Source organism: Arvicola amphibius, chromosome 7 (assembly GCF_903992535.2).
Source record: "Arvicola amphibius chromosome 7, mArvAmp1.2, whole genome shotgun sequence".
Taxonomy (NCBI): domain Eukaryota; kingdom Metazoa; phylum Chordata; class Mammalia; order Rodentia; family Cricetidae; genus Arvicola; species Arvicola amphibius.
In genome coordinates, this window is record NC_052053.1 from 8,044,901 (window position 1) to 8,066,096 (window position 21,196).

Here is a 21,196-nt window from a genome sequence, read left to right on the forward strand (position 1 = left end):
CAATGGCAACATTGTCTGTTGAAATAAACGCAGAACCTTGTAGTGGGATGTACCAAGCTCTTCACCCTGGAAATGAAAGTCCAGCGTTAGGACTTAAAGGCAGGCATATTTGAAGTCAGAGGCCAGTTTCTACACAGCGAGTTGAAGGCCAATGTGGGCCATGTGAGACTTAAGAAAAAAAATGTGAGTCTTAAGAAAAAATGTTTTTACAACAAAAATTTTAGCCTTTGAATCACTGCAACTAGTTCAGCGATAGGAGAAGCTGGATCTTTCTAGAGTGTTTCCTCCCTGAAGATGAGCATCATATAGTCACACAGGTGCAGTGTGTTCGGAAGAAAAGTTTAAGATCTTAAGCTAAAAAAAAAAAAAAAAAAATGAAATGTGGTCCGTGGCCTAATCAAGATTGTACTTACAGATATGTGAAAATTGTGCTCATTCTGTTGCTGTAAATGTGTTTTCTTCTGCAGATCTGAAGGTGTCTTGGTACTGCAAAGACAAGAAAATCAAGCCATCCCGCTTCTTCAGGATGACACAGTTTGAAGACACCTACCAGCTGGAGATTGCCGAGGCTTATCCAGAGGACGAAGGAACCTACGCTTTCGTCGCTAATAATTCTGTGGGCCAAGTGTCCAGCACCGCCACCCTGCGGCTAGAAGGTAGAATAAGACTTAAGAATTTCACAATACCTGTTCCAGTTGCTAGTCACGAAGGTGTTGGCCCTTCCGTTCTGTTCATTTAACTTGTGATTCTTATGTTGCACACGGTTTCTGCTCCTCATTGATCAGCTCTCTGGGGGGCCTTTGTCTTTTTATTTTGCCCTGCTTTCTCTCCATAAAGTTTTGTGATATGTTACGGTCCCCACTGGCTTTCCTGTTTCCTGATCAGCATGTATCAGAATGGAGAGAAAACTGCCGAGGAAAAAAAAAGGGTATATTTGCTTTTTTACTGACCTAGGGTAGAGACTGAACCATCTTCATGTGATTTTGACACAACTATGATTTCATAGGCATTACAATGACTTCAGCTCTGATCATAGGATAGACAGATTCACCAAGACTAAAAGGACCCCTAAGTGTTGAGAGACCCACTATTGAGGTGGTTTAATGTTTCTATTCATTAGTTATACTGTAATCAGAAATACTTTCTTGATCACCGAGGACTTTAATTCTAAACAAGAGTAACAGTGGTCTGGGAGTGTGGCTCGGTGGTATGGCACTTGCCTAGCATGCTCCAGGTCTCTCTCTCTCTCTCTCTCTCTCTCTCTCTCACGCACACATACACACCCCACCACCACCACCAACAACAACAACAACAATTGTAAGAGAATTTCAAACATAATCATGCTAATTTTTTTTCAATGAGTATAATTTATATGATGTATCCAAAATCACATAAAGATTTAGGGAAACTTCTAGTTTCCTCTTTAATTTTAAGGACTATAATTATACATTTTCTTAATAATGAATTTAAAGTGGTTTACAAAACAGACACGTTTGATTTATAAACAGAGCGGGAAAACTAATTCCTAAACCTAGCTGCATTCTCCAGTATTGCCTTCACAAGCCATAATGGAGGTTCATTTTGTTCTTTAAGCCGTTTGAATCTCAGCTTGTCTACCTGGAAAATGGACATGAATTTGTGTGTCTCTGACTCAATAGTGACAAAGCATTAGGACTGGATTGGATTCTAGTTCATGGCTGAAACCTGTGGTAAACTTAAAATAGACAGTTCCGAAAGAGTTTTGGCTTACGCAGGGGGAGAAAAAAAAAACCATTAAAAACTGGCCTGCTTCTTTTCAGGTTTTAGCAAATCTGGAGAAGTGGCGTCACACTTCCAATGGCATGCCCCGCCATCACTTTCATTTCAGAAGGAGGCCCTTGGCCACAAGCCCATCTTCATCCAGCCTCTGTCCAGCCTCAGGGTGCACAGCGGGGAGACAGTCAGATTTCACGCCAGGGTTTCTGCTGTTCCCAAACCAGCAGTGCAGTGGTTTCGTAACCACCAGCCAATCCTACCATCAAAAGATGTAGTTTTCCATTTTGAGGAGTCCACAGGCATGGCTTTAATGCTTATAGTTGACGCTTACCCAGAGCATGCTGGGAAATACTCTTGCAGAGCTGCCAATAGCGCTGGGGAAGCCACTTGTTCAGCTACACTCACGGTGACTGCAAAAGGTAAAGCCCCTCTTGCTCCAGGGACTTTGGTTTGCTATCTACCCTCCCTCTGCTACTAACGAGAGTCCCCACTGCTTGTTTCGTGCATCCGTCGATCAGTTCACAATTTACTAACAAACTAACTCGCCATATATCTCGCCAAGCCTCCAGCTACCGGTTAACGTATAGGCTTGAGTCTCGTTGAAATCTGTTTCATGCAATAGGAAACCATTGTTAGGCAGCGATTTTGCTTGATGCTTTCGTTCAGAGGAGAAGGGTCTGTTTTCCCAAATGACAGTGTGCCAGTTCATAATCAAATGACCTTTTTGCTGAAAGGCATATGATAGCAAACAAGTACTATGTCCAATGTAGTCAGATAAAGAAAACCAAAAAAAGGGGGGGATAGAGAGAGAGAGAGAGCCAGCCTGTGTCACTCTGCATGGCTGAAAAGATGACAGAAGGAAGGAGCCGGATGTCATCGGCTATCCTCAGAAGCCTTCAATCCCCATCCATTGCCGGACCACAGGCAGTGACTTTTCTCTTGTGTGGTTCTGCATTCTAGAGCACGCTGCAGCTGGCGTGCCATTCACATGGCAATGGCCTCTTTCGCCTGCATCTTTCATGCCCTTTTATGTTACTGACAAGTGCGAATGTGACATTCATTTCAGATGTGACATTCTCCTATTTTTCTTGTCGCTGAGCTGTACGGCGCAAGCTCTAGATAGGCAAAGCTCTAGGAAAGATGTAAGAGAGTCCGCAAAGTTGCGCACAGTAGACGATTCCTCTCTCACAAAGGAAGAAAGCAAAATATTCCAAAGAAAACTAAGTCATGTTGAAGACCATTGCGTCAGTATGCAGTGTCTGTTTTTTTGAGAGTGTATCTCAGTGCTCTACCCACACAGCTGCGTCTGTTCCAGAGACAAGTTGTGTCATGCTTCACCCCTCCCCCCCCCCGTCACTAAGTGACGTTCTGAGATATCAAACAGATCTGCTGAAGAGTTAGGGGGTGGGAGGACATTCTCCTGCCTCTGAAGGACTTCACTGTAAAGCTAGGCCACACTGCTCAGTTTCTCTGTGTCCTAAGAGTGAATCTTCTGTCAGGTGTGATGATAGAGGCATCCGAGCGAAGCAACCACAGACTGGAAACATCAGCCGTAGACAGTGTTTAACTCGTAGACCGAGGACTGTAGCGCTGTACTGCGCACAGTGATCATGGAGAGTGCACAGGCTCAGCAGTGCTAGGCATGGAAGGGCGTCACCTGACATTTAGCTGTGTACAGTTTGCTCACAGTGATCATGGAGAGACAGGCTCAGCAGTGCTAGGCATGGAAGGGGGTCACCTGACATTTAGCTGTGTACAGTTTGCTCACAGTGATCATGGAGAGTGCACAGGCTCAGCAGTGCTAGGCATGGAAGGGCGTCACCTGACATTTAGCTGTGTACAGTTTGCTCACAGTGATCATGGAGAGTGCACAGGCTCAGCAGTGCTAGGCATGGAAGGGGGTCACCTGACATTTAGCTGTGTACCACTTGCTTCCTTCCATCCTCATCACCTTCTAAAACTTTCTATACAACCAAACAGAGCCGATGAATCTGTCCCTTAACCCCCCTCTAGCAGCTGACCCATAAACACTTGACGGAAGTAGACTACGTCATAGGCCAAACTTGTAGGAGAATTGAACTCCCCGGTCCAGATTCAGTTTGAAGTCCAGGATCAGGAAATCCTGTCATTTCATATATGAATCTTCTAATATTTATCAGAAACAAACCTTCAAAATAGACAAGAGAAGGCTAAAATACTGTAGTTGCCTCGTACTCCTTGGGTAATTATCATTGTAGCTGACGCTAAGCTGAATTCCACTTTAACTGATTCCATAGTAAGAGTCGAGCAAATTATCATTACTGATAAATGAGTGTACCATGCAGCAGCCATGGTCGATTCTTTTCAGGCCTGGAAGTTCCAGGTTTAGAGAATAAGCCATGAAAATAGAAAATTGGATATTGAAAATAATAAGGTCCTATTCTGACTACAATTAATGGTCTGTAGATAATTTTTCTCTAAATGATACTGTTTTTACAGCCTTACAGTCTCTTGAAATTATAGCGATTTCCTCACAGCAATGTCATTATTTTCGTTATTATTGTGCTCAAATCTCTATTGTGTCTGAAAGAGCAAAGAAAAATTTGTCTGGGAGAAGCATAAATTTTTTTTCCCCTTTGTAACCTTGCCTTTTAGGCAAAAATAAAATTAGAACATCGTATTTGAAATGCCCAGGGCTTGTGTTATATAACTCTAGGCAAAGGACCTACTGGGTCACATGGAAAGGGGTCAGTGGATAGAAGTCAGTCTTCTCTGGGGGTTGTAGGAAGGAATAGCCGTCATTCCTCTCTGATCCTCATCAAATGGTTGATGGCTATAGAGATGGCAAAGGGGCAGTCAAGTTTTGTCTTGTGTACAGCTATCTCTGCACTGAATTGTAGTTGTCCTTCCTGCCAGCTCAGAGACTCAGCCTCATTCATTCACTAATACATCTGCAGTCCCTCTCACCCAGAGTCTCTTCTGGAGCTGTTTTGTTCCACGGCAATCTCTGGATCTATCTCCATGAACACACAGTAGATACATCGACGTGAATGAATAGCTCTGGATAGCTCCATCCAGAACACTGGCTCTTGGTGTCACTGTAGGTTTTTTGGCTAGCAGAGTGACTGGGCAGAATGACTGTATCTGTGAGTGTGTAGGTGACAGCGGTGACAGTTTTGCCACATTGTGCAGTTGAGAGTTGGCTGTGTTATAGAAGTAGGAGAAGTCTGGATCTTTCAGATGACTTCCTAAAAGTCCAGTGCCAAGTGTCCCCTTGATAGAGTGGACTGACCTGCATGCTTTTGCCCCGGGAATTCTTATATGCTCAGTTCCAAATGATTATATTCTTAAAATATTATTGAAGCAAGAGAACATTTTGAAACCCAGACAGCGTTTCTTGTGTTATAAAAGTATTAAAGATAAGATGCTTTTAGGTGTTCAAAGAATGAAGGGTTGAGCACAAGCAATGATTATTTAACATAAAGCCAGTGTTTATATGTGCCTCTTTTATTCTGATCTAATACATTCATATAATCTACATGGCTGCCCACCAGGATCAAACAGGAATGTAACCGGCTTGTTAGTTTGTTTGAATATGGTCTTAAGTGCACACTAAAATAGATGCATCAGATGCTAATTTTGAGCCTAACATGCTGCTTTCTTTCCCATCTTAATGACAGTCCACCTCCTTGACATTCAGCATGAGTTGTATTTTTCCAAACACATCTAATGTATGCCTGCCCTAACTTCATCCTTAACTAGCAAATGAATCATGAGGCAGGGTAGTTACAAAGGTTACTCTTTGCTCAGACACTAAAAGTATAATACTTGGAGAGTCACAATCTAAAACAACCTATGAAGTTAAAGAAATCATTGAGGAAATCGTTGGGTTGTCTTTTATATCATGCCAAAGATCGCAAGGAAATGAAAAAAAAAAAAAGAGCCCTCATAGCCGATGTCACAATGCTACATAAATTGGAAAACATGTGTCCCAGGCTATCAGCCTTGTCCTGGAAGCTGTCCCAGAGACCATAAGCTCTACCTTATGCCCAAAGCTGTCCTGCTCCTTGTATAATAAAAGCCATTCAGAGTTGAGGAGTCATTGTTCACTGGCTGATGTGTAATTGGACTTTGTATAGTTTCAAGTTTCAGTGGTGGTTCAAATCAAGGAACTGTTTACTAGTAAAAAAAAAATGGTTTGTTCTGAAAAAAAAAAAAAAAAACCTGAAAGTGGCCAGCAAGCAAGCAAGTGTATGTTCCTAATAAATGTGGTTTCGTCTCTTATCAAGCGTGTAGTCAGTACGACAAAGAGAATATTCTTTTAGCTTCGGTGTTGCTTTCCGGAGTGCATGTAAAGGCATGGGGCATTGGGACCCTACTCTGTCAGCTCTGATACATCAGCTCATCCATTCATTTGGCATGGATACTCTGGTGGAGTGAGTGCATTTTCTCTTTTAATAATAGAAGGGCAGCGTTTATCACATGAATCATGAACTGAGTCAGAAACCGTATGCAATTACTCACCAAAGTTTCTGTTGTTGTTTTTTTCCATTTTAGCCCCTGAATCCATTTTACATGAGAGGATTGGTCAGCAGATCGAGACGGAGATGAAAGGTATTGCTACGATGAGCGTGCGATATAAGTAGAAATTCTGGAGCATTAGTGAAACCCTTGGCCTACTTTCTTCCTCTTAGTATTATTGAGGATATGGCATAGCTGCACAGATATATCTCTTGGAGTATGTATTCCTATGCCGCATGCCTGGTTTAGTATGCCGATGGTTATGTGTGTCTCACAGCCATTTGTTGGGTGGTTATTGTAAATCTCGTATGGAAACTTTATCAGCCACGTTCGGTCTCATGTTTTCAGCCGTCTTGAAAAGCGTGTATTATGAACATTTGTCGTTTAATGCATGAAATCATGAAGCAGAAGTTTGTTTTCAAAACCATGGTGAATTGAATTGAACAGTGGGCGTTAACGGATCGTCTTCAGAATGCGATGTCATGAATGAATTGTAATAGAAATGCTGCTCCATTTAGGATGTGTGGAAGCCTTACATTCCATTCTTGGTTTACACCTCATGCACACGGATCACTTTAACATTGATATGTCTCTTATACTGGCTTGCAGATAGCTCTCTCATGTGACCCCTGCCTGCTTTATTTTGCATAATGTCATGACTCTATAGCTGTATTAGTTCGAATAAACGCCTTCTCATTTTATCCCATCTATTTACGATTATAGCTCTATATATTTTTCAAATAGTTAATTCTCAAAAATCTAATCATTTAAATCTACAATCAAAAGGATCAGAAAGGGCGTTTATTCTCCTCTCTGCAAGTCAGGTAAGACTTTCCTCTTAGCCATCAAAACAGCAAAGTTGTCCTGCTCTCAAAGCAAATGCACACAGGAATACGTTATTTCGAAATGCACTTTTGCTTGTTCAAGAAGAAATTTCAGCAGTCTGAAGAAAGCAGACCCAACAACGAACGGTTTTCGTGTCAGAATCTTTTAAACAGAGCATGGTGGTTGCGTTTATTCGAACAAATATGGTGAGTGAAATTTTACGGATTTGTGAGACTCTGTAGCATGCTCTTTATTTCATTTCCGATTTTGCAATTTCATTTATTTTCAACTTTTCCAAGTGCTGTGGAAAATAGTAAAAATGCTTTGTAATTTCATGTTCTTTGCAGAAGAACTCTCTGAGGGAGAAGCTGAACCTGCCGGAGACATGCGCAGTGCCTTCTCTGACTCTGAAGACGTAGAGCACCAGTCGCTGATGGCAAGGAGATATGCAAGCAGAATGTCGTCCACGAGCTCCTGGCCCGAATGCTTCAAGCCTACTATCACTCAGAAACTTGCATTTCAATATGTCGTAGAGGGCGAACCTGTTGTGTTTACGTGCAGACTGATTGCCTGTCCCGCTCCAGAAATGACTTGGTTTCATAATAACAGGCCCATCCCCACGGGTCTTCGTCGGGTTATAAGCACTGAGAATCATGTCCATCAACATTCTTCCAGCTTAGAAGTGAAGCGGGTCCAAGGCCGAGATTCTGGGAGTTACAGGCTCTTGGCGGTTAATAGTGAGGGGTCCGCCGAGACCAGCGCGTCGCTGCATGTTATCCAGAAAGGGCAGGATGGGCGGTACTTAGAATTTCTGAAAAGGGCAGAGCAGACCTGGGAGGACGTGGGGGCTCCAGGTGATAGGAGAGAAGACAGGATCAAGGTTGACCTGAGGTTTACTGGCTCCCCTTTTAACAAAACACAAGCGGTGGAAAAAAAGGGAATGACGAGAACCATCCACTTTAAAGCAGTGAGCCCTGGCAGGAAAGCAGACTATGTGTATGACGAGGAGTGGTCAGAAAGTAAATGGGATGTCGGAGGTTGGCTTAGCGTAGGCGAAAGTTTCCTCGACGAGGAGACCAAAGTAAAGTTGCAGCGTTTGCGGGAGGCTAGAAAAATCTTCTTAGAGAAAAAGAAATTATTTCTTTTAGATGCATCGTCTGAAATAAACTTAAAGGCCGTGAGAAGTGAGGATGTTGTTAGGGACTCTCCGTTCTCTAGAGAGGAAGTGAAGAGGAGATTGGTGTGTGAGTTTGTTGAAGACAGGGGTAGGGTTGATAACTCAGCTGAGAGAATCACCCCAAATCCGTACTCTCTTCCTAATCAAATACACCAAGGTAAAGAACCACCTCCAAGTGTCCAAGCAACTGGTGATGAAGACATTTTTCAGACTGAAAGTTACTTGAGTCAAGAGACATTTCTAGAAGAAAGCCTACCAAAAGGCTGTTTTGATGAGTATGGCCTCGTATGTGAAAACACACAAGCAAGGGGTCAATTTGAAGAAGCCACCAACAGCGCTGTAATCAGAGCATCAACAGTCACCCCTGATCAGGAAATAGACGAATATAAGAGCGAGGGGAGAGGTGAGGCTCCCGAAAGGGTGCCTGGAGTTCTCGCGCCGTATTCCCGTGAGTCTTTGCCTACACTTGTACCTGTTAAAGAAACTGAAGTTGTAGATAGTGACGGAGGAACACGGAAGGGCTGGAGAGAAGAACGGTGCTCCCCCACGAACGTGGAAGAATTCAAAACTGAGCAGGAGGAGAGAACAAGAGCTTTGGAAAATTACTTTCAAAGGCATCCACAACGCTGCCCACCTTCATTTCTTCAGGATATTGAATCTCAAGAAGTCTACGAGGGGGATAGCTGTAAATTTGTATGTCATTTTCAAGGGTACCCTCAGCCCATAGTGACGTGGTATATCAATGAGGTGCCAATACCACGGGGTCAAGGCTTCAGCACTCACACGTTTGAGAACTACTCAACGTTAACATTCCCTTCTGTTCAGCCACTACACGGAGGCTCAGTTACCTGTGTGCTGTTTAACCAGTACGGGACAGTAAAAGCGACAGGTATGCTTAGTGTGCGGGCAAAGCCGACGTCCGAGTCCCAGCCTCATAAGGTCCCAGCATGGCCTGACTACACAGATGAAGAAGAAGAGCTGGCACTGGCGTTTGACCCGGCAAGAAGTACCCGTGCATCTTTCAGTCAAGAGGACCAAGGACATCTTTATACGTCAAAAACTCAACCCTCAGGTCTCCCCTCTGCAGACACAGAGTTGCTCTCCTTTCCTGTAGAAATTCAGATAACTTCAGCCACCCCAACCCTAGAACAGGACCAAGAAAACAGGGAGCTTTTTGAATTGGAACCTGAAGCCATACCTCGAGATCAAATCAGCCAGTCACCAAAACACAAGTTTATCTTCTCCTCTGATATTACTAATGAGCCACCCAAAATGTTACAGGAAATGCCAAGGAATGCCAGCTGTAGGGAAGGCGATTCTATAATGCTTGAATGCTTAATATCCGGGGAGCCCCAGCCTGTAGTCACATGGTTTCATAATGGTGTTCTTATAACACAGAACCAAAAGTTTGAGGTTGAAAAGGTTAATTATAGCCATAGGTTATATGTTAATGATGTCAATTCAGAAGATTCTGGAAGATATGAATGTATAGCTGAAAACGATTCAGGCATAGCTGAGAGCATTTTAGATTTAACCATAGAACCCATCACTTACAGGGAATATAGCCAGCTGGAAAATATCAGTGGAACCTTTGCACAGTATTCTAAATCTCAGCAAGCCCAAGTTCAGGAGGAATCTGTAAGGACACATTTTTATGATAATCCAGTTGGTCCTTTTACCACCCAACCAAATGTAAAAGAATATACTGTCAGGGAGTATTTTCAAAGCCTTGAGACAGTTGGGCAGGTGGACAAGAGAAACGAAGTATACTGTACCACTTCCAGTGAAAAGCTATTCAAATCTACGCAGGGTACCTCTAGACCCACAGGCATCGATAAAGCTCACAGGGCAGAATTCCTACAATACCAAGATGAGGCACATGTAAGTGAAAGCTCTCAACCACAGAGAGCGGAGGATGCCGTTTATCCATTTGTTGGTGATGTCAGTAAAGCTAGCTTTAGAAAAGAAGTTGGAGATGACTTTGGAAATCGTGGACCAGAATGGGGAAATATGCAAGGGGATTCACAAAGCAATTATGTGTTGAATATCCACGCTAAGAGAACCTCTGATGCTGTTCAGGATATGGAAGCTTCACCTGTCACTACCTATGAAGAAGCCCTTGGAGGAGAGAGGTACTACCCAGGGAAGAAGGTGAGGCATAAGATCATTGCATTTGAAAAGCTGCAGCGTGCAGAAAAGGGAGTTCTAGAAAAAAGGCGGACCAAGAAATCTTTTGTTACTGCCCCACGGAAGAAGCTAGATGATCTCGAGGTTTCTATACAGCAAAGAGAATCAGGCTCGGGCAATCTGAGAGTAAATATGCATCAGGCAGAGGAAATGTCTTCATACACAGAAGCAGATTCAGCTGACATTGTTATGGATTTGAAGCAGCTTTCCCGTCAAGCTCCTGAGGAATTTGAAATAGAAGAGAGGGAACAGCAGGAGGAAAAATACCCTTTAAATCAGGCCATAGTTTCAGAAAGGTGTGAGCTTGAAGCACCTGTTACATTTGACCTAAGGCAGTTTCACTCACAGATAGACAGCGCAGGCATAAAATCCCAAGACCTGGCCAATGGTCAACAAGATAAAAGCTCTTTAAAAACTCAACAACGTACATCAGAAATGGTTAGTCCTGAAGACATTGTTTTTGATCTAAAACAAATGTATTCTCACATAGAAGATCCAGGCAAGGTATTCCAGGAGCAAGAAACTGAAAACAAACAGGAAGCACACCACAAAGAAGAAACTCCTGTCGGCCAAAGCTTTCAATATGTACAGGAACCGAACCCTGCGGTTTCAAAAACCGATCACTCGCTTAAGTCTTTTTCTGAAACGGTGCATGGTGAATCGTGGTCTTTATTTCAGACTTCACCGGCTGGTTTGGGAGAAGCTAACATTTCTGAGGACAATGGTTCTCTGGGAGATGAACATAGTTTCATTTCTCAGTTGAAAAGGGCGGCGAGTGAGGAGGATCGTTTGGAGGTTCCTGGGATGGAAGAGAGCTCCACCTCGGGACCAGCATGTGGTGTGGCTCAGGGATACAACGGAACTCTGGAAGACCCCAGAGGGGACGTTCAGGGGGCAGCCGAGCCTCACAGACAGCTCTCTCTCAGTCAGTGCTTGCCATTCTTAGTGACTGGAGAACAGCAGGACCTCAAGGACCAGGGAAAGGAAACAACTGAGGCCTCAGGAGAAGAAACCTATCATGACGTTCACGCTCAAAACGAAAGCTCTTTCTCTACCGTGGAAGGAGAAAAGGTAGAAACTTGTTTTCCTGAATGTCTTCCTAGATTGGAGGAGGCCCAAACAACTGAAGAGGGGGTGTCTGAGAGCTCCCTAACACAGTACTTACTTGCTGCAGGAAAGTATGAGGTGCCGGAGGCTAGAGACACCAAGCGCAAGGCCGAACTTGTTCAGAGTGGGTCGGTCACCTCCATGGAGGTTGAAGAAGTAACTTTCAGCACTGTGTATGAATATTACAGCCAGAAACAGGAATCCCTAGGACGGCCCTATTCTCCGGAATCTGATGTTTCTATTGATGTGGGAAGTACAAGCAGTGAAGAACTGCCCGAGTTAGATCAGTTCTATAGCCCGTCGTCATCTGTGGAGCAGCTGGAATCTCCAAAGTCTCCTGATTTATATTTTAAACCTTCAGGGGTAACTGAGCCCCTGGAGAGAGATTCCACTGCTTTAGAGGAAAATTGTGAAAGGTACTCCACACCTTCTGAAGGTGGAATTCCAGAAAGATATTCCACACCATCAGGGGAGGCTCTAGAGAGGTACTCTACTCCCCCAGGGGAGGCTCTGGAGAGATATTCTACTCCTCCAGGGGAGGCTCTAGAGAGATACTCCACTCCTCCAGGGGAGGCTCTAGAGAGATACTCTACTCCCCCAGGGGAGGCTCTGGAGAGATATTCCACTCCCCCAGGGGAGGTTCTAGAGAGATACTCCACTCCTCCAGGAGAGAGACTAGAGAGAGATTTTATTCCTACTAGAGGACCAAACCATAGTAGAATTGGATGTACGAACCTGTCAAAAATAGAGAGGGAAGACAGCACACCAAACGAACATTTCCATACGCCTACAGAAGAGAGGAGTTCCTCTTCCGAAATATGGCGTTCAGATTCATTCGGCACACCTAATGAAGCCGTGGAACCCAAAGACAATGAAACACCTCCATCTTTTATCGAACCGCTAAGCAGAAGGAAGATCTATGAAAATACAACTTTAGGCTTCATCATTGAAGTTGAGGGTCTCCCGGCCCCCGGTGTGAAATGGTATCGAAATAAATCTTTGCTGGAGCCAGATGACAGAATCAAAATGGAAAGGGTGGGCAATGTGTGGTCTTTAGAAATTTCTAGCGTTCGAGAAGAAGATGGGGGAGAGTACATGTGCCACGCAGTCAACATCATCGGGGAGGCAAAAAGCTTTGCGAATGTAGACGTAATACCCCAAGAGGAAAGGGCTGTGGCTCTCCCACCACCAGTAGCGCACCAACACGTCATGGAGTTTGACTTGGAAAATGCAAACTCCTCAAGAACTCCTTCCCCTCAAGAGATTGTCCTGGAGGTGGAATTAAGTGAAAAAGATGTGACGGAATTTGAGAAGCAGGTGAAGATCGTCACGGTCCCTGAATTTACTCCTGACCATAAGAGCATGATTGTGAGTTTAGATATCCTTCCGCGGCATCTAGTAGATCCTAGTCCGGCATCCCGAGGGGAAGAAGGCACCGATTTTAACATTGATTTAGAAGCCTTTGAAATGCCCCCTCGCTTTATAACACCAATCTGTGATTTTAAGATTCCAGAAAACTCGGACGCCGTGTTCAAATGTTCCGTCATAGGCATCCCTACGCCAGAAGTCAAATGGTATAAAGAGTACATGTGCATTGAGCCAGATGGCATGAAGTACATCATCAGTGAGGAAAAAGGCACCCATAGCCTTAAAATCAGAGACGTCAGCCCTTCAGATAGTGCGACATACAGGTGCAGAGCTCTGAACAGCACAGGAGAAGCCATCTGCCGAGGCTTCCTCACCATGGGAGACTCTGTCTCTGGGTCACCAGTCTCTGCAGTGACCCCAAGGACAAGCATAGTGACTTTAAGCAGTCAGGAGGAGGAATTACTCTTAAGGAACAAATATGCAGACAGTTTTTTTGAATTCCAGGTGGTAGAGGGCCCTCCCAGGTTTATCAAAGGTGTTTCTGATTGTCACGCTCCTTTAGGGACAGCGGCGTATTTCCAGTGTTTAGTTCGTGGTTCTCCCAGACCCACAGTCTCTTGGTACAAAGATGGAAAATTGGTTCAAGGATCAAGGTTCAGTGCTGAGGAAAGTGGCATAGGGTTCCACCATCTGTTCATAACAGGCTTACTGAAAAGTGATGGGGGAGAATATAGCTGTGTAGCTACGAACAATTCAGGAGAGGCTAGGAGCTCGGCCGTTCTCACCCTTTCTTAAAGTGAGATTTCTCGGGGCCTCAGTCACTATCAGTATCTATGGATGGGTAACCTTCCAGATGTAACCTTTATATTTGGATCATGACCCTGAAGCCCCCTGAAGATGTGGTCTTTCTGTGCAGAAATCTCATCTTTATAATGCGTGTAAATATTCTGTGGTCTGAACACAGAAACCATCACTGTGCCAGTTACACTGTGTGTTATCCACCCAGCACAATTAAACACCTCTTTGGCTACCCAACTGTTTGTGCTTCTCCTTTTCCGCGACCCCTCCTCCACAGAGTGTCTGAGAATTCTCTTTTAGCAGGTCACTTGCAGGTGCACAGCACGATGAAAGGTGACCATATTGGATGAGCACGTAGAGAAACTGGTAAGAGAAAACACCCCCGACCCTAAGTCATTTTTGAACACTAAGCCTCTTCACGTTTAGACAGACCTGTGTTGATTTACTCAGATGCAAGATGGCAAAGCGAGAAACAAAACCAGCTTTGCCCAAATGGTAGCCAGCTTCATAATCTGTTTGTGTTGCAATCTTGATAATGAATTTTGCTTTTAAGAGATATCTTCATTATTACTAGAATTTTGCTTTTAAGAGATATCTTCATCATTACTATTAATCTTGAGTGCTTGTATTATTACTGGTTTTGAAGGGGTCAAAGTCTCTGCAGGTTCTTTTAAACACTTGCAAGGAAAACATACAAATAATGGTCTTTCCATATTTGGAAATATTTTATTTTCTCATTTTGAGCATTAAGTGCAAGTGCAGCATTAATCTATCATCAACCTGGGGGTATTAACATTTCATCTATATATGAATTTTTAACTATATATCAATGTCAGGATCTCTAATAGAGACACTATGGAAATTTTTATTAAAGGATATTTATATGGCAGTAGACTAAGTTTTATTATTTTTATAAAATTTTAATCTTTAAAACTATATATTAATAAATATTCAAATTCCAGTAGGATATTTATGTTTATACAGTGAATTTTAATTTTATTTTTCAATTTTACCAATTGATAAATGTTTTAATATTGTGGCTGTAAGCCAATGTGGACCTTGTTCTTTGCATATAAAACATAATAACTGAAAAAAGTCAGTTTTCTTACATAAAAATGTAGAATTAGATCTAAAGACCTCAGAAATTATAGTCAACAGCAAGCTTCTTTGTCACCTAGTGGTGACAGGTACAGAACTAACGTAGTGAGTTTCAGTTTGTAGCAGATGAGAAAACAGTGGAAGAGAGAATGAGTATGCAATATTTAAGGTCCATGATTGTATTAGCCATATTAATATTGGTTATCAAACATACAGCATTTATTCCAGATTTAATTTCCATAAGAATTCTTAAAGCTACCATATTTATTGTGTTTCTTTCATCTGTTGATGTTATTCTCGCAATGGAAATCACTTCACATCCTCCAAACCAAAAGATTAAAAACATGTGTAGGAAACACGGAGACAAGCTGACTATCTCATCCAACTGTTTCTTAAATGTCTTTGTTTTGAGTGACCATCATCCAGTGATAAACAAGTATGGAACAATATTCGCTTCTACCAGAGAGTACAATATACCTTTTGATAAGAAGTTAGATATAACAGACCACACCACGGTCTAGCTGACTCGGTAAAGCTAGTTCTATAGCAAGGGCACTTAAGAGTCTTTTCTACATTTAGTCCTATACTGCATGTGTCATAGCCAACACGACAAGCACACTTACCACTTATTATAAACACAGTCACATTCAAAACCCAGAAAAGTGGTGAAAATAGAGGCGGAAATGCTTTCATATTTGTTGATTTTTTTAAGTACACACATACATTCACATAAGGAAGGCTTTATTAGATTTTCTCGTGATGATTCCACTAGTCTTAGACGCGTTGAACTTGAAGATGTGTTGAATAACAATAGCTGAAAGAAGAAAGTAAGTTTTCCCCACACTCATGGTAGTCAAATAGAACTCTCTGTTTTCTGACTCCATGACACCCAGTTTTAAAGCCTGGGATAGTAATGAGAGAGAGAAAGAGAGAGAGAGAGATAGATAGATAGATAGATAGATAGATAGATAGATAGATAGAGAGAGAGAGAGAGATTAATATATCATGTTTTGAAATAGGGGACCTTTTGAAAATATTTTAACATATTATCAATTCAGGGCACTTTATATCCCATTTATTCTATTTGTGGTCATTTTGGGGAATTAAGAGAAGGGGAAGCTAATGCACCCAGCACAGACACAAAGCTAAGTGGCCACCTTTGGTCTTGTAAGTGTATGCAGTCAATCAGTGGTTTCTTGGGGACATTCCCAAATAGCTTAGTAAATACCCCACATGCTGCAGACAAGTTTTACCAGTGTTTTACAGCCTTGCAGACCCAAGGTCTGCCTTCCAATACTGAAAGTCTAGACCAGTAAGAAATTAAGACACCAATGTAGTTAGTGTAACATGAGGGAAGTGGTTTAACAACACGGCAAAACTGCCTTTCATTTAGGCAATAAACCTACGAGTAACAGGGCAGTCCTACTTCCTCGGAAGACTGGATTAAGAATAAGCTTCCTTGGTTGCGGTAGTGTTGAAAACGTGTGTGTTACTTGGTGTCCCTGTTCAATAATGCTGTACAACTGACTTATGCAATAAATTATCACCAACATTTTGATATTGGCATCATCGTCTCTTATTTCTGCTTTCTCTGTTTCCTTAACTAATGTCTTATAAAATATTTCTGCAAGTACTTTGACTAGTTGCTTGAATGAGGGAGGCCCAATTTTCTAGACAACAGTAGCTCCTTCAGGAGTTGGAAGCAAACCTTTCCTGTAGTCTGATACAGGAAAGACCTCAAGCTGACCTTGAACTGGAAATCCTCCTGCCTCAGCCTTCCAAGTGCTAGGATTACTGATTGATGTAAGTCCCCACTTTTGTTACTGTTGCTGTTGATATACAGTTAGAAGTACTAACTAAAACATATTTTTTCTTTGAAAACAATCAATCATTAGACTCAAGAAAATGGTACATAACAATTCTATGCATTTTTTAGAAGTTGATGTAAATAATCCTGGATTTATGATTTATAAATATTTATCTGGTACTTCTTCAAACTTCAGATCTAGACTTGTATCACATTTATAAACTCTACCAGATGAACTGGACAGAAAGTTGCTTTGGTGCAGTAGTTATAGCTGTTTGAGCTCCCATAGTAGGCTAAGAAAATTTAAGAATGTGTTTTTTGATAAATTAATCTAACCATAGTCTGATTCCAATGCAGAAGGCCGGTAATTGGTATCTCATTCTTTGGTTGATACTATTCGTTAAACAAAATCTCATCATAATATCATAATAACTTTTCTCCACACAGAGATTGCTAGTAGTCTGTCTGCCAAGGAAGAGTGTCCAACCTATAGTTCTGATCTTCACTTCCATAACGTGAATGAAACACTTGAACTTTTATCTGAGCCTGCAGCTCATTCCACTCAGTTTGACTCCAGACAGGAAGGCACGGCCCCGGTTTTCATCAGAGAAATATCAGATGCCGAAATAAGCATTGAAGATGTAGCTAAATTGTCTGTTACTGTCATTGGCCGCCCTAAGCCTAAAATTCAGTGGTTCTTTAATGGGGTGCTGTTAACCCCTTCTGCCGACTACAAATTTGTCTTTGATGGGGATAACCACAGCCTGATCATTCTGTTCACCAGATTTGAGGATGAGGGGGAGTACACCTGCATGGCTAGTAATGAATACGGGAAAACAGTGTGTAGTGCCTATCTAAAAATAACCCCCAAAGGGGAAAGGTGCAAAGACGTGGAATCAGAAGTGAAGAAAGCTCAGGAGGAGTCTGAGGGGCCTTGTCCTCCTTACTTCTTCAAGGAGTTAAAACCAGTCCAGTGTGCTCCAGGGATCCCTGCTGTCTTTGAGTACCTAGTGCATGGAGAACCTGCCCCTACCGTCTTGTGGTTCAGAGGAAACGTGCCGCTTTTTACCAACGTGTCTTACACCATCATTCACAATCCTGATGGCTCTGGAACCTTCATTGTTAATGACCCCCAGAGGGAAGACAGTGGCCTGTACGTCTGTAAGGCCAAGAACGTGTGGGGGGAGGCCACCTGCGCTGCAGAGCTTCTCGTACTTCTGGAGGACGCGGATGTGACAGATGCCTCCTGCAAAACAGAGTCCACATCGGGAGTTCCTGGGGATCTTCTGGAAACATCCACAAGGGGGCCTTCAGTTCAGGCATTTGATTTGCAGCAGGGAGTCACAGCTTTGGTCAAGGATGCCATTCCAGAAGCTGCTACAATGGCAGAAGAAGAGCTGCAGCTTTCTTTTCATCATGGCATGGACAACAGTGAACCAAATACTGGGGTGACTATAGAGGCTCAGAAGCTGCACCCTCTGGAGAGCACTGGGGAGCTTCCTCCGGCTGATGGCACTGTTCACACACAGCCGGACAGAGAGCCACCTCCTACTTTACAGATGCAGACTGTCCACCCTCAGGGAACCCTTCCCAGAGAAGATACTCTACAGTTTGAAGAACCTGCAAACATCCCCCCAAGCTCTCCGCCAGCAGCTTCCAGTCATTCACTTCCGTCCTCTGTGGCTGACGGAACACTTCATTCAGGAGAAGAGGTTGTCTCTGAAGTGGACAAAGAGCAAAGAGCTGTCCTCCTGTGTCAGGACGTAGCTGAGGGCCAAGTGGAAAGTCTAGAGGGTCCTGAGGTTGCGATCTCGAATGCGCATGTTGAGCCCCAAGTCCCTTTCGAACACACATGCACAGAAGAAGGTGAAATCCTGCTGGCGAATGCAGAGCCACTAGAAAGCGCAGGGCGAGGTGTTGCAGAGAGCTCTGAGGAAGGCAGGTCCCTGAGCTTCCCGCTAGCACTCGAGGAGAAGCAGGTCCTACTCAAGGAAGAGCAAGCAGGGGACGTGGCAGGGCCCACCAGCCAAACCTCTAAGCCTAAGAAAGAGCCTGAGGCAGTCAAGGGAGTGATGCAGGTTCAGGGAAGTGACCTGCTGGCCAAGGAAACTTTGTTTCCCTCTATTCCTGAAGAGCAGCGATTACACCTGAAAACCCAGGTCCGCAGGGCTTTGCAAGCTGCAGTGGCCAGTGAGCAAGGCAGTCTTTTCTCTGAGTGGCTGAAAAGCATTGACAAGGTGGAGGTCAAGGCCATAGACCTCACTCAGGAGCCCAAACGCATCCTCTGCACCTACCTTATTACTTCAGTGAAGTCTCTGACCGAGGAGTTAACCATTGCTATTGACGACATAGATCCTCAGATGGCTAACCTGAAGACGGAGCTCAAGGATGCCCTGTGCTCCATCATTTGTGAAGAAATAAACATCCTAACAGCAGAGGATCCGAGAATTCGGGAAGAACTCAAACTAGGTGTGCAGGGTGGAGTAGAACACTCTTCGGAGGTACAGCAAGTTGAGGTAATGGTAGAACCTGAAGCTAAACCTGAGTATCTCATTTCCCAAGACCAGGTCAGTTGTCTGAATGTGGAAAGTCACTTTAAAGATGGAGATGCTGATGAGGGTGCACAGGCTGAGACTCTGAAAGCAGCAGAAGAGAGCAGCACCCAGGAGGCCGGTACAGTAAAGTCACAAGAAACTGATAGTACCTTAGCTGAGGAGTGCCCTATTGTACTTAAACCCTTAGTGGATGCCATTTCTGAGGAAGGCGGGACTGTCCGCTTTACGTCCTCCATATCAAATGCTCAGGAGGTGAACTGGTATTTCAAGGGGAAACTGGTGTCAACAGATACAAAGTTCAAGCGTTTACAAGAACAGAATGACTACACTCTGGTCATCGACACGGTAGAGGCAGAGGATGAAGGGGAGTATGTCTGTGAGGCCTCGAATAACAGTGGAAAAGCAAGGACATCAGCAAAGCTCACTGTCGGAGGAAGAGGTTGGACGTCGGGGATTAGAGGGATCCGGCTCTAATACCCACTGAGTTGTGATGACTTAGGTTTCACCACCGAAGCCTCACTTACCTGCCTCTCTTCCGGAATGCCAGCTACTTAGAACAGGAAGGAAAGGAGTACAGACGTAATCATGGTTCCTAGCTTACATTTCTCTCCGACTGCCTCGTTAGGCAGAGCATTTTCATAGCCACGCTGCTACCGATTTTCTTAAAGTAAAACATGTTCTCATATGTTTTACAATGATAAATATGTTTCCATATGAAAGTGCTTTGATAACAAGTAATAGAACCTTCTGGGTCTATAGGCGTTCTGAAATCGCCAGGCTCTTCTCTAAATTCCAGATAACCATGATTAGTCGTCTCCTTGTGTTTATTTCTGTTTGTTAGCTTCCGTCTCACCTCACCACTTCAGGTGATGTTTCGTGGTTTCACCTTAATTTCAGTGACACGCCCCGTGGTTATGCATGCACACCCAAAGCATCACGTTTCGGTAGCCACCCTCCCCAGTTCACCGCTGAGTAACAGTCGGAATTGTCACGAGCTGCTGCTTTTTGACCTTTTTCGTTTCTGCCTTCACGACCCTGCTCATCTTCCGGTCACGTGTCCTAGACTGCCGCAACCCGTCTCACCAGTTTCACCTGATTTATTTCGTTAGCAGCAACAAAAGTTAGTCTGAAAAAAGAATGTGGGATGCCTGATAACGTGGCATGCTAATGGCCTCTGCTTCCCTTCGCAGCGGCCCCTGTGATCAAGCGGAGAATTGAGCCCCTGGAGGTAGCTCTGGGTCACCTGGCCAAATTCACGTGTGAGATCCAAGGTGCCCCCAACGTCCGGTTCCAGTGGTTCAAAGCCGGCAGAGAGATCTACGAGAGTGACAAGTGTTCCATTCGGTCTTCGAACTACGTCTCCAGCCTGGAAATCCTGAGGACCCAGGTTGTGGACTGCGGCGAGTACACCTGCAAAGCTTCCAACGAGTACGGCAGTGTCAGCTGCACGGCCACGCTCACGGTCACAGGTAAACGGCCGCGCTCTGGCGTGGGTGCTGGCAACTCAGTTCAGCTGCCCGCGTGCGTTGCCTTGTGTCTAGGTGCCGAGAGTGTCACCAGCTGGAGATGCACCATGCTATCACGTCGACTAAGAACCCCAGAGGGGATGGGGGACAGGTCGTCCTTTGTAGTCATGTTTCGAGCAGCAGCGGAAGCAAATGTTCCTTTATTTGTGGGGGCAGGAGATGGGAGAGGGGGGATGAGAAGTTATCAAATGAGCCTGCCTGCCTCCTTAAGAAGAAACATTTGAGGAGTGTTTGGTGCTATGAAAATAAAGAAACAAATAGCCAGCTGGTGATGGCACACGCCTTTAAACCTAGCACACACCTTTAATCCTAGGAAGCAGAGAGACAGTGGATACCTGAGTTCAAGGCCAGCCTGGTCTACAGAGTGAGTTCCAGGACAGCCAGGACTACCCAGAAAAACCCTGTCTCAAAAACAAAACAAACCAAAACCAGCAAAAACCTCCATATGTTAATATGAACCTGAATAACCAATCAGAAACAGAGTTCCAAATAA

At 43.9% G+C, this 21,196-nt stretch overlaps 1 protein-coding gene across 1 annotated transcript in view; it reads left to right on the forward strand.

Moving 5' to 3' along the window:
• Ttn (titin) overlaps positions 1 to 21,196 on the forward strand; it is a 271,490-nt gene that overhangs the window by 45,306 nt on the left and 204,988 nt on the right. The window contains 3 exon segments of the mRNA XM_038336350.1: positions 468 to 656; positions 6,292 to 6,348; positions 20,368 to 20,646. Of these exon segments, the coding sequence (XP_038192278.1) occupies positions 468 to 656; positions 6,292 to 6,348; positions 20,368 to 20,646 (525 nt within the window).